The following is a 14,081-nucleotide window of genomic DNA, read 5'->3' as shown; positions in this document are numbered from 1 at the left end:
ATACTGGAATGGGTTGCCATGCCCTCCCCCTGGAGATCTTCCCGACCCTGCGTCTTTTATGTCTCCTTCATTGGCAGGGGGTTCTTTACCACTAGCCCTGGTTGTTGTGACTGTCGTTCTGAGGACCTCAACCTGCAGGGACGTAGATCCCCCTGCAGCTTGTCCTGTGCCACCCGGGAAGGCTTCACGTATACCCGGGCCAGGCTGTGGGGTCGTCATCCCTGACCCTGCCATATGCTGCCCTAGGGAGAGACCTCTGGGGAAGCTGCTGTCCACTGTCCTTGCCAGCCTCCTCTGTCCATCTTGGTCTCACTGTCCTGGGGTGAGGCTGGTGTAGGTGGGATCAGAGAGCTGGGTTCTGGTTGCTGGCCTTGTGGAAGGTCCAGCTTGGGTGTGAGCAATACAGCTCAGCCCCCGTTCTGCTGGAACCCCAGGACTTCCTGAGACTCCCCAGGAATATTTGCAGACTGCATCAGCATGACGTTTCTACACGTGAGTTACCAAAAGACCTACCCAAGAAAAGAACCTGGCGAACAAAGAAAGAAATTTCTTGGTTGACGTGCTGAGTCCAGAGAGTGACAGCTTCAGGTTTGGCTGGACCCAGGGTTTGTGCCACATCATGGGAACTTGTTTCTCTCCTCCCCCAGCCTGTCTCTCAACGTGGGCTTCCTCCGTTCTCTGCATCACGACACTGACTCTGGCTGTACAGACTCCCAAGTTCAAGTCCAGCAGGAGACTGGCAAGTGCATCGAGGGTTTCTTCAGTAGAAGCCTTGGATGAGCTCAGTTAGGCCATATGCCCATTTCTGAACTATTTAGCTGCCACCCCAGGGTCCTCCAAAGAGGACCAGGAGGTGTTACAGAATTAGGAAAAATAGATGGTGAGTTCTCCGAACAGGAACCCTCAGGCCCTGGCCTGGTCCCAGCTCTGGACTCCCTGGACCTACGTCGACGTTTCCTGCTGATGCTCCTGCAGGCCCTGGGCCGCACAGCAGGCACACAGGCCTTTCCTCACCTCCCCACAGTGACGGCAACACCCGGGGTGTGTTAAGACGTCTCCACCGCAGGTGTGGGCCTAGGGGAGGAGAGGGTACCTTGCCCTCTTTCCTCGAAGGCCGCCTCCATCTGTGTCTCCCGCCCTGGGATCCAGAGCCCCTCCTGCAGGCACGGGGGCAGAATGACCACTCCTCCCACACCCCACCAAGGGCCACAAGTTTGGGATGTAGTCACCCAACATAAAGGCAGCATATTATGCAACGATGAGAAGCCATGTCCTGCCCACCATCCTCAACCCCTGTTCTAGGAGAGTCTTGGCCTTGTGGAGCCAAATCCCAGGGCTACAGGCTGAATGTTCACACCCCCCGAAACTCATGTGTGGAAACCCTGTCCCTGCATGTGATGATGTTGGAGGAGAGGCCTCTGGGAGGTGATGAGAGCCTGTGTGTGGAGCCCCATGAAGGAGACCGGGGTCCTTATAGAGGCCCCAGAGAGCCCCGGCTCCAGTGAGAAGTCACCAGACTGACCCAGAGGAGGGCCCTCCCTGTACCCCGCTGGACCTGATCTTGACTCCCAGCCTCCAGAGCTCTGAACCTCGAAGTTTTGTTCACAAGTCACCAAGTCAGTGATACGCGTTACAGCAGCCCACGTGCACTAAGACCCCGTGAGGGCGTTTTTCCTAAAACAGCAACAGTCTCCTTGTAAAAGGTGAACACAGTCCGCCTTCAGGAGACTCTAGAAAGAAAACAAAACTGGTCCAAGGTAGGTGATGTGGCCCAGTTCTGCTGATGAGTGTTCCCCTAATTCAAGGATGGTTTGGGGGGCATGGCCAGCCAGCAATGGGTGGGTCCAATGCGGGCAGTCCTCCCTGACCACCTGGGTCTCATCCCAGCCTAGGGCCTTCGCTGGTGGAGACACAGATAAACTCAAGATAACATGACCACGGGGTTCAGCAGTGGAGGGGTGACGGCTCACACCATGCTGTCAGCTTCTGGGATGGCTGTCACGGGGGTGACGGGCAGGCCCCCCACTGCAGGTGTCAACACCCCCCGCTGTTCCTGAGAGGACAGGCACCTTGCTGACTCCCCGGGGAGAAGAGTCCTCCTGTCTGCCGCCCTGGCCCCCGCAGCCCTGCACGCCCCCTTGAGGCCACACCTCCTGCACCCTGTGTGCTGGGAGCAGGGTGGGGGCCTCTGCCCCGGGGCAGGGAGGTGGAGGGCGGTCAGCCCCGGGGCAGCGGTCAGGGGCGGTGTCCTGTGCCTTGTCCTGCAGGGCCGCTTGCACTCAAAGGCCCCAGGACCCTGGCCACTGGTCATCGGTGTATAGGGTGTGTTCCCCATTTATAAGGTAGGGTCCCCCAGCTCTAGGGCAGTGTCCCCCGGTTATAGGAAGTATCCCCCCAGGCCTAGGGCAGTGTTCCCCAGTTACAATTCAATGTCCCCCAGTTATAGAGAGTGTTCCCCAGCTCTAGGGCAGTGTCCCCAATTATAAGGTAATGTCCCCCAGTTATAGGAAGTGTCCCCCCAGCTCTAGGGCAGTGTCCCCGGTTATAAGAGTTACCAGAGCTTGGCTAATGAGAAGCGATGGGTTCCTGTCTGCAGCATCAGCCTGTCACACAGGGTCCTTTTTTCTGAGCCCCGCAGACAAGCCCCATGCCCCATCTCCTGCCAAGCCTCACGTCAAACCCAGAGCTAGCTTGGAGTCCCCAGGGTCGATCCTGAAAAGTAAGACCCAGCAGCACCTTCTGCTCACCCTGGGGTGGTCCTACAAGCTTGGGCTGAAGCACTTCCCTCAAATGACCAAAGCAGGCTGGGGGCCCCATGGGCAGCCGGGAGTCACTGTAGCATGACTTACTGGCGGAACCAAACCGGCCCCACCTGGATGTTGTCCCCTGGATAGCACTGGTCACAAAGCTTTATTTTGCTGGAATTCTAAAGACAGAAGGAGAGGACTTTGGGAGAGAACACACGTTCCAGAAAGTAGATCCACTTAAAGTCAAGGAAGAAAAAAACAAAAGCATTGTATTCAGACCCCAGAACATGCCAGAAAAATGGGCAGAGGACAAAGGCACGTCATCTCCAACGCCCAGGCTTTACCCGAGAGGAATTTTGCATCCCAACCTGGAAACAAGCAGAACTTTCACAATAAGTCAGATGTTGAAGTCGACCTTCTGAGGTTGGTTAGTGTGACTTCATGAACTTTCTGAAGGATAATTTGACAGGTTTTGAAAGGCTCAATGGGATTCCCCAGCGGCTCAGTGGTAAAGAATCCATCTGCCAGTGCAGGAGACACAAGAGACCTGAGTTCGGTCCCTGGGTCAGGAAGATCCCCTGGAGAAAGGAATGGCAACCCACTCCAGTATTCTCGCCTGGAAAATCCCATGCATAGAGGAGCCTGGCGGGCTACAGTCCACGGGGTCGCACAGAGCTGGACATGACTGAGCGACTGAGCACAAGCAAAGGCCTCAGATGTGTGCATTTGGTTTCACACACACATAAACACCTACTTCTGGTGATTTGTTCTCGGTTTTTACACAGAAGGGAGGCTGGGAAGGGAGCGCTTTGGGGGTGCTGACTTGGGGCTCTCTCTCCTGCTGGTGGTGAGGTGTGGGTACGTCCACGAGACTGTCGGGACACTGACCCACTGGGAGCCCCCCACCATTCCATCAGAGGCCCCCGCTCTCCGTCTTGCCAGTTGGGGTCACTTTCTGGTCCTCAGCATCCTCCGTCTCCTCACCCAGGGCTCTTTGAAGGACCACCTTGAGGGTCTCCATCGACCGCTGCCTCTGAAGGCCCCCGATGAAGAAGCAAATGGCAGGGTTGGCCGTGCTGTTGACGCAGGACAAGAGGACACAGATGTCATTGAAGATGTGAATTTTCTCAGTTGTACAGAACCGGATGATACTGAGGGGCAGGCCGAAGAGGAAGCCCAGGAATGAAAGCAGGAGGACCAGATAGAACTTTCTGGGCTGATGCTTCTGGGAGCTGGCCTGGACTCGCTGGAGCAACAGCAGACTGGAAATGCCCAGGATGGAGAACTGGAGGAAGACCGACACGGTGGTGGCAGTCTTAAATTCGTCACAGAACTTTTCCTCTTTGGTGAATAACTGACCACAGGCATAACCTCTCAGCACATTTAACAGAAAGGTCAGAATCCAAGGGAGCGTGCTCACGATGGCCGACAGGTGCTTGGGGCAATGACCGATACCAGATAGGGAAGAGGGCGGACAGACAGCGCTGGAAGCTGATGGCAGTCATGATGCCCAGACCAGTGAGGTAGAAGAACCACCTCAGGACCATAAAGAGGGCATGAAGACCAAAGCAATGGTTGAGGAAAGGCTTCAGGATTTGGCGGACAGAGAACAGGACCTGGAAGCCAAGGTTCATGAAATCCGCTATGGCCAGATTGAGGCTGTAGATGACGAAGGAGGTCTTCTTGTGAGACAGATGGACAAACCAGATCACGATTCCATTTCCCACCAGTCCGCAAAGGGCCACAACCACAGTGAGGGACCGGAGGGCCACATGCTCAACATCGTGTGACCCTTCAGCCTGCTCTGCAGCGTCAGGGTTGGAATGATGAGTCTCGCAGTAATTGTCCATGGTGAGGCGATCCGGGCTCAGCAGGACTGTTGGGTCCCCCTCTCCTGTGACTCCTGGCACTCCTGGGGAGTCAGAGTTGGAGGTATGGACCCTCAGGCAAGTGAGGGGGGCTCTCGCTCCTCCCCCTCTCCCCGTCTCCTCTTCCCTCTCCCCCACTCTTTCCCTCCATGCCTCCCACCTCCCCTCACTTGTCTCTTTTTCTCTCCCCCTCTCCTCTGTTCGCTCCCTCCCAAGCCCGGACACAAATGCTCTGAGTGCAGGTCCTTCCTGTGGTCCTTGGCTCTCTCTAGAGGATGAGAGGGGAGCTCAGCTTTGTTCTCATGAGCAGGGCCTCTTGGGCATTCATCTCTACATTCAACAAAGTAATCTGCTGGGTGTCCCCTCCAGCTTAGGCTCTGAGCAGAAAGCAGGGTGGGGGAAGTCGGGGGAAATCTGGTCTCTGACCCCAAGAAACCCAAGGGATCAACCATTTACAGGGCAGTGTGGCGGTCCCGTAGCACTACTACAGGAGCTCTAGTGCCAGGTGGGAGTTGGCCCTTGAAGACGTGGTAGAGTTACCAAGAAGGATGGTGCCCAGTGCAAAGGAACCACTTGAGGAAGAGCCAAGAAAGATGATACTCAATGCAAAGGAACCACTTGAGGAAGAACCAAGAAGGATGGTGCCCAGTGCAAAGGAACCACTTGAGGAAGAGCCAGGGGCTTGAGGGAGCATGTCTACTCCAAGGGTAGCCTCTTAGTATAGTTAGGCCATGAAGAGCAGTTTGGGGTACAGGGAGAGCATGATGGATGATGTAAAGGTGGGTGGAGGCATCTGGTCTAGCTCCTTACTTGGGTCCAGGTGCCGAGTCCACTGTGTTCAGCAGCTCAGATGCACTGAGGTCTATATGGAGACCTGTGCCTGGGTCCCTGGGGATCTCGTCAACGCCAGTTGTTTCAATACCACCCTGATTCCAATGACTCAGAGAAGAGGGTCAGCCACGCAGAAGTGTCCTAATCCCCAGGGCCCATGATGACTTAGATTTGGAGAGAGAAGATAAAAGTTACACATGGAATCAAGGCCGCCAACCAGCTGACTGTAAGATAGCCAGATTACCCTGAGTCGTCCAGGTGGGCCCTTCAAGTAACCACAAGGGTCCTTATGAGAAGGAGGTGGGGTAGGAGAGTCAGAGAAGGAGCTGTGATGCGGGAAACAAAGCTAGGGGTGATGTGATAGCTGACTTTGAAGAGCAGGGAAAGGGCCCCAGTCAAGGATGCAGGTGCCTCCAGAAGACAAAAAGAGACCAGGGAACAGCTTCTCCCCCGGGGCCTCTGGAAGGGAGGCAGCCCTGCTCACACCTCGATTTTAGCCCAGTGAGACCTATATTTTGGATCTTGGGCCTCCATAACTGTAAGGTTATAAATCTGTGGTTATTTGCTGCGGCAGCTCTTAGGAAACTCCTACGTGAGGTCTCCCATTGCATGGTCAAGCTCAGGTTCTGAGAGGTCCTCTCTACCCTTCAGGTTACATGCTTCTTGCCTTTCCCCTCCCTTATTTCCAACTTCTCCTTATTTTGTACTCGGCCTAACTCAGCTCCTCTTCTTTCCTCATCCCCTAGACGCTGATATTTTCCAGGTTGTGTTCCCCAGCGTTCTGTCCTGTTTTCTTTAAAACACACCCTTGAATCTGATCTCATCCACTCACATGGTCTCTTGTTCGTCACTCAGTTCCCAAACACACATCGTCAGCCTCCATCTCTCCAGCCCTAGACTTGCTTATCCAATTGCTGACGAATAACGCCGTGTTTAACACTATCCCCCAAGTGTGTGCTCTTCAATGCATGCTCTTATTGCTACAAATTACATCACCACGCAGGACCCCGTCCACTAGATCTGAAATGTGGGCTCACTGGAGGGCCCCAGGGGGACTTTGGGATCAGAGGGTTTGGGTTGGATTCCCACCCCTCCCGCTAATTAACTAGTGCATTTGCTTCCCCTGTGGCTTAGACAGTAAAGTCTGCCCTCAAGGCAGGAGACCCGGGTTCAATCTCTGGGTTGGAAAGATCCCCTGGAGGAGGAAATGCAACCCACTCCAGTATTCTTGCCTGGAAAATCCCATGGACGGAGGAGCCTGGCGGGCTACAGTCTGTGGGGTCGCAAAGAGTCGGACACGACTGAGCGATTAACACTTGTATGATGTGCTCAAAAGTTGTGCTATATACAGTAGATGCAAGCTACTGCATAAAAAATAGATAAACAAGGACCTACCGTAGAGCACAGGCAACTGTATTCAATATCTTGTAATAGCCTATAATGGAAAAGAAACAGAAAGAATACATATGCATACATATAACAAAGTCGTTATGCTGTACATCAGAAATTAACACAACATTGTAAATCAATGATACTTTAATTAAAAAAATTTTTTTAAGTTTTAAAGCAGACTTTGAAGAAGGAAGTCAGTAAGTAGAAGATAATTCCTTTTTACTTATGTTGATTTGGGATTGTTTGTGGAACACCCACATAAAGACGTCCGGATAGCCAAGATTTTGGAAGGGAGCTGTGGTCTGGAGGTGTAGATTTAACAAACATCGTAAGTGGGAGCTGAAGCTGCTGAAGGGGAGGACGCCATAGGGTGGAAAGTGGCGGGGCTGGGGAACAGTGCGGAGGAAGACACAGTAGGGAGTGAGGGCTGGGCAGCTCAGAGCCGGGCTCAGAAGCAGACGGGGCCGGCAGCAGAGCAGCAGGTCCCGGAAGTTTGAACTAGTGAAATACATCAGCAGGTGGCAGGGTTTACCATATGTCAGATGGCTTTAGACTGTAGATCTGTAATGCACTAGTAACAATATTCTAATGACACAAAGGATTGATCACTAGGAGATCAGTGTCATCAAGAAAGACTTCTTCTTTGCTCACCAAAATCTCCTGAGGCCCTGTGTTTGGAAGGAACCTGCCCCCCTGGGCTGGGCAGTGCCTTTGATGGTTGAAGGCTGGTCAGGACGAGGCCGTCTTCGCTGTGGAGGGCTCGTCTTTGGTCCTAGACTCCTCTTTCAGGAGCCCTGTGACTGCTGGCTTCAGTAGCTGTCCCATTGCAGACTTCTATGGTTTAAGGCACTTGTCTCCCTGTGCTGTGTAGTCCTGATGTAAAAACGGCATCAGTTCAGTGGCTCAGTCGTGTCCGACTCTTTGCGACCCCATGGACTGCAGCACACCAGGCCTCCCTGTCCATCACCAACTCCGGGAGTTTACCCAAACTCATGTCCATTGAGTCAGTGATGGCATTCAACCATCTCATCCTCTGTGGTCCCCTTCTCCTCCTGCCTTCAATCTTTCCCAGCATCAAGGGCTTTTCTAATGAGTCAGCTCTTTGCATCAGGTGGCCAAAGGATTGGAGCTTCAGCTCCAGCATCAGTCCTTCCAATGAATAATCAGGACTGATTTCCTTTAGGACTGACTGGTTTGATCTCCTTGCAGTCCAAGGGACTCTCAAGAGTCTCCTCCAGTACCACAGCTTGAAGGCATCAATTTTTCAGCACTCAGCCTTCTTTATGGTCCAACTCTCCCATCTGTACATGCCTACTAGAAAAGCCATCAGTTCAGTTCAGTTCAGTTCAGTCGCTCAGTCGTGTCCGACTCTTTGCCACCCCATGAATCACAGGCCTCCCTGTCCATCGCCAACTCCTGGAGTTCACTCAGACTCACGTCCATCGAGTCAGTGATGCCATCCAGCCATCTCATCCTCTGCCATCCCCTTCTCCTCCTGCCCCCAATCCCTCCCAGCATCAGTCTTTTCCAATGAGTCAACTCTTTGCATGAGGTGGCCAAAGTACTGGAGTTTCAGCTTCAGCATCATTCCTTCCAAAGAAATCCCAGGGCTGATCTCCTTCAGAATGGACTGGTTGGATCTCCTTGCAGTCCAAGGGACTCAAGAGTCTTCTCCAACACCACAGTTGAAAACCATCAATTCTTTGGTGCTCAGCCTTCTTCACAGTCCAACTCTCACATCCATACATGACCACAGGAAAAACCATAGCCTTGACTAGCCGGACCTTTGTTGGCAAAGTAATGTCTCTGCTTTTGAATATGCTATCTAGATTGGTCATAACTTTCCTTCCAAGGAGTAATCGTCTTTTAATTTCATGGCTGCAGTCACCATCTGCAGTGATTTTGAAGCCCAAAAAAATAAAGTCTGACACTGTTTCCACTGTTTCCCCATCTATTTCCCATGAAGTGATGGGACCGGATGCCATGATCTTCGTTTTCTGAATGTTGAGCTTTAAGCCAACTTTTTCACTCTCCTCTTTCACTTTCATCAAGAGGCTCTTTAGTTCCTCTTCACTTTCTGCCATAAGGGTGGTGTCATCTGCATATCTGAGGTGATTGATATTTCTCCTGGCAATCTTGATTCCAGCTTGTGTTTCTTCCAGTCCAGCATTTCTCATGATGTACTCTGCATATAAGTTAAATAAGCAAGGTGACAATATACAGCCTTGATGTACTCCTTTTCCTATTTGGAACCAGTCTGTTGTTTCATGTCCAGTTCTAACTGTTGCTTCCTGACCTGCATATAGCCATAGCTTTGACTATAAGTCAGACTTTCTTATATGAGCACTGGGGCCCAGTAAAATGAGCATTTCTTTTTTTTCCCCCAGAGATAAAAAGCATTTAAAGACTTTAATATAGTAATTTATACAGGGGATATAAGTATACAAGTGTAATTCAATTTTATGATACCTCAGACCTCAAAATGGTATTTCATCACTTCAGTCCTTTCTTTATTTTGACAAACAGCAGTTGGTACACACATAATAAATTATTTTTATTGAAAAAGTATATTCTGTAGAAACTCAGGATTGTGAATTCGAAACTATACTTGATTCTTACTAGGTACCTCTTGCTATCATCTCAAATTTTTATATAATTCTAGTGGTTCAACTTGACGTTTCTCCCTCACATTTCCTGCTGATGATTTACGTTTCTGATAATGTATAATATCAAGTTTAATTTTTTTAAACTGACACTAATTTTATTTCTTGCCCATATTTCTTTTCACTTTTAGATCCGTCTGCCTAGCTTCTCTGTCCTTACTTGAATTTGCAACACCATCAAGTTTATCATGAACTGAAAAGTCATAATCTTTTTTCCAAATCACTACTGAAGGTGTTAAATGAGACGGATAAAAAGGAGCATTTCTTTAGCACGTACTGTGTGCAGACTCGTACTTTGTGTTTTCAGATTCACGATTATAAAGTTAACAGCTATTACTTCTTTTTAAAATACTCATTTCTTTATTTGGCTGTGCCGGGCCTGAGCCGCAGCATTCAGGGTCTCTAGCTGGGGTGCAGGGGCTTAGTTGCCCCGTAGCAGGGGGGTCTTAGTTCCCTGATCAGGGATCGAACCAGGTCCTTTGCAAGTAAGAGTCTTAACCACTAGACAACCCGGGAAGCCCCAGAAGCTATGGTTTCTAACGATAGAAATCAGCACTGGGTCCACTGGGGTCACACGGCTGATGCATCGTGGAGGAGGAGGAGGAGATTTCCAAGATCTTCCAAATGTTCCACAGTGGATACATGGCCGAGCCCGACAGGAAGCCTGGTTTCCTGGCTCAGAGTCCCGCGTCCTTCCCAATGTTGCAAAATCCGACTTCTTTCTACGCAGGGCCGCCATACTCCTTGCTGACTGAGCAAGGCAGGAGCTCTGGGGCTGTCATTCTGGCATATGCTTCATTCTGCTGTGCAAGGGTTTAGAAGATGAGATGCCTGACATTTCCACTAGTCATGTACAGAAGTGAGAGTTGGACCATGAAGGAGGCTGAGTACTGAAGAATTGATTTTTTTGAACTGTGGTGCCAGAGAAGACTCCTGAAGAGCTCCTTGGACAGCCCCTTGGAAGTCAAACCAGTCAGTTCTAAAGGAAATCAACCCTGAATACTCATTGGAAAGACTGATGCTGGAGCTGAAGCTCCAATACTTTGGCCACCTGATGGGAAGAGCTGACTCATTGGAAAAGACTCTGAGGCTGGGAAAGATTGAGGGCAGGAGGAGAAGGGGATGACAGAGGATGAGGTGGTTGGATGGCATCACCGTCTCAATGGGCAGGAATTTGAGCAAACTCAGGGAGATGGTGAAGGAGAGGGAAGCCTGGTGTGCTGCAGTCCATGGGTCACAGAGTCAGACACAAATGAGCAACTGAAGGAGAAGGGCTCCAGATAACACAACAGGAGAGGAGGGAATCCCACACCATCCCCCTGAGGCCAGCATGTCCACAGTTGTCTGTGAGGCAGGTGTGGGACCATGCAGGGCACCTAGAAAAGCCTGTCTCCTGATCTGGGGCTGCCAATTTCCTTTCTTCCTCCCTTTCTCTCTTGGCTCCTGCCAGGACCCACGGCAATAAAATTGTTAGGGAATTTACTGCAAACTGGGTGGACTTGGAGGGCATTATGCTAAGTGCAATAAGTCAGACAGAGAAAGACAAATACTGTATGATCTCACTTATACATGGAATCTGAAAACTACAGTGAAAGCCGCTCAGTCGTGTCCGATTCTTTGTGACCCCATGGACTATACAGTCCATGGAATTCTCCAGGCCAGAATACTGGAGTGGGTAGCCTTTCCCTTCTCCAGGGGGACTTTCCAACCCAGGGATCGAACCCAGGTCTCCCGCACTGCAGGTGGATTCTTTATCAGCCGAGCCACAAGGGTAGCCCTGTCAGACAAAGTAAGTTCTTAATCTAGACCACTCTTCATCTTTCTCAGGATTTTTGTTTGTTTCGTTGGCTGGTTTGTGGGTTTTCTCTGGTTTTGTTACTCATGATCAATGTCCCAACTGATGCAGAACCTAGAACCTGACGTTAGGGTACAAAAATTAGGATGGAAAATGAACTGTCATTTATAATATCGATAGTCACAAGCTTTTCTCGAGTCTATCAAAAGGATGTAAGATTTATCAACTCATTTTAAGATGCTCACTTATTTCTGATACCAGTGAAATGTGAGTTGCTCAGTCGTGTGCAGCTCTTTGCGACCCTATGGACTGCAGCGGGCCAGGCTCCTCTGTCTAGGGAATTCTCTAGGCAAGAAAACTGGAGTGGGTTGCCATTTTCCTTCTCCGATTTCTGAAACCAAAAACTGTAGAAATTAAAGCCATCAGTGAGTGAAAAAGAGACTCTCCCCCAGGACGTTTCACCCGGGGAACACACAGACGATGTGACATAACCTGGAAGAGAGAGGGAGTCCTTGCATGCTTGGGTTTGAATCTATAGAAGCCACCATTATAGTTTTTTTCTAACTATTGTCCATCTACATCTCTTTGCTTATTTGTTTTTCTTTCTACTTTTACAAATATTTGCTTATTCATTACATGTCTGGCTGTGCCAGACCTCAGTTGCAGCAGGTGGCATCTTAGCTCCCTGAGCAGGGATCAACTCATGCCCTCTGCTTTAGGATTAAAAGTCTTCACTGCTGGACCACCAAGGAAATCCCCTCTATTATTTTTTAATTCTATTCTTGGTCCAATTAACTGATTTCATGGCCATCCCCCACAATTTGGAGAACACCCTCACGGAGCACTAAATTGCATTTTCTCTTGAGTCCCCTGTAAGCCTCACTTAGGCCAGGCTTGACCTTGAAAAGCCACATCTTACACACCGTGTTGTATACACCTTATACACCTACACGGAGACGGCTGGATGGCATCGCCGAGTCAATGGACATGAGTTCGAGCAGACTCCAGGAGATGGTGATGGACAGGGAGGCCTGGCGTGCTGCAGTCCATGGGGTCGGACACGACTGAGCGGCTGAACAGCAGCACATACACTGCGTAGCAGCAAGCGGAAGCCTGCCAGTATCTGCAGATCTCACTTGAGTTCCTCAATCTAACCTAATCGAAGTTCCTAAAATCTAATCTGGGAGTTCTTCCCCGTAGGCGTGAAATGGAAACAAAACAAAACAAAACCCTGTGATAAGACTGTGGGAGCCCACAAGGTGGGGTCCGCATGCCTGTCCTGCTGAGAGCTGCAGACACCTCAACGGTGACTCCAGGGACCCCAGCCCCAGCCTCACAGAGATGGACATGCAGTCCATGTGACAATCACCCACCTGGCTTCCTGCGGTCCACCCTGACCCATCTGCAGTTGAGTGGTCGTGAGGCAACCAGGAGAGCAGGCTGAATAAACACACTCACTCAGAAGAAGACAAACTCATTTATAAATTCCTTGGGTGACCTCAGGCTGAAGTTTTCAGCAAGGTGAGGCTCCCTATCTCAGGGACACTGGTTTTCACAGGTTACTGAAACTGTGTGTGTGTGTGTGTGTGTGTCCTAAGAGGCCACACGTTCATCAGACCCAGGCTGATGATCAGTGAATGCTCTTTGGAGCCTGTGGTCAGTGTCCCTCTGAGCCAGAGTACTCACCTCCTGGAGGAGACGGAGGGTGAGACCAACTCTTCACTCTGGGGTCTGAGCTTTACCCCCTGCGTCTCCCTCAACACCATGTCCTCCCAACTTTACCTGGGGGCCCTCAGCCGGGCTGACCACGATCATGGGGCCACAGACGGCTCTCAGGAGCTTCAGCCTCTGCAGTGGTACAAGTGGTTCCTTGATAAAATCTCGAATAAATCAAACTAGGTAATTCCATCCATGTTTGCGTGGTGAGATTTGGTTTGAGTCTATTTTGCGCTCATTCACAAAGGCGGTGTGTTAAGGTCTTTATAACAAGCGTGGAGTGGGAGGAGAGAAGGTCCCGGGAGGAAAAAATCCTCGAGAGCGAGGTCCACCAGCCCTCAGCGGTAGCAGCTGGGCAGGGCAGGGACACTGCACTTCATTCAGGAGAGGAGCCCGAAGCCTCTGCTCAGCTCAGGCGCCTTCCACTGAGCCAGTGGGGACAATAGCTGCTTCCCAGGTCCAGCCAGAAGAAAGAAGCAGAAGAAACACTCCTGCCCACAAGGAGCTCACATTGTAGAAACACAGCTGCCTTTGCTGTTCAGTCACTAAGTTGTGTCCAACTCTTTGCAACCCCATGGACTGGAGCCCGCCAGTCTCCCCTGTCCTTCACTATCTCCCGGAGTTTGCTCAAATTCCTGTGCACTGAGTCAGCGATGCTATTCAACCACCTCATCCTCTGCCACTCCCTTCTCCTTTTGCCCTCAATCTTTTCCAGCATCAAGGACTTTTCCAATGAGTCAGCTCGTTGCATCAGGTCGCCAAAGTATTACCACGTCAGCTTCAGCATCAGTAATCCTTCCAATGAGTATTCAGGGTTGATTCCCTTTAGGATTAATCGGTTTGATCTTCTTGCTGTCCAAGGGAATCTCAAGAGTGTTCTCCAACACCACAATTCGAAAGCATCAATTCTTCAGTGCTCAACCTTCTTTGTTGCCCAACTCTTACATACATACATGAAAAGTAAGACAAATTAAATAGAAGCTACAGTGTTTTTAGATTTTTTATATAATTCAATTCACAAAACCACAAAAAATGCACCATTTTAAATCATACACTTCAGAGGATTTTA

The 14,081-nt window shown here is 50.5% G+C and overlaps 1 protein-coding gene across 1 annotated transcript; it reads right to left on the bottom strand.

Annotated features, from left to right (window-relative positions):
• Nucleotides 1-3,660: 3,660 nt before the first annotated feature.
• Nucleotides 3,661-4,597, bottom strand: LOC129653525 (mas-related G-protein coupled receptor member E-like). The gene is made up of 2 exons (XM_055583254.1): nt 4,168-4,597; nt 3,661-4,088 (listed from the first exon to the last, which is right to left on the bottom strand). The coding sequence occupies exons 1-2, from the start codon at nt 4,595-4,597 to the stop codon at nt 3,661-3,663; spliced, it is 858 nt and encodes a 285-aa protein (XP_055439229.1).
• Between the last annotated feature and the right edge of the window lie 9,484 nt (nt 4,598-14,081).

This window comes from Bubalus kerabau, chromosome 5 (assembly GCF_029407905.1).
Source record: "Bubalus kerabau isolate K-KA32 ecotype Philippines breed swamp buffalo chromosome 5, PCC_UOA_SB_1v2, whole genome shotgun sequence".
Lineage (NCBI taxonomy): Eukaryota > Metazoa > Chordata > Mammalia > Artiodactyla > Bovidae > Bubalus > Bubalus kerabau.
Note: the sequence above shows the minus strand (reverse complement) of the source record. Positions and strands in the feature narration are given on the sequence as shown.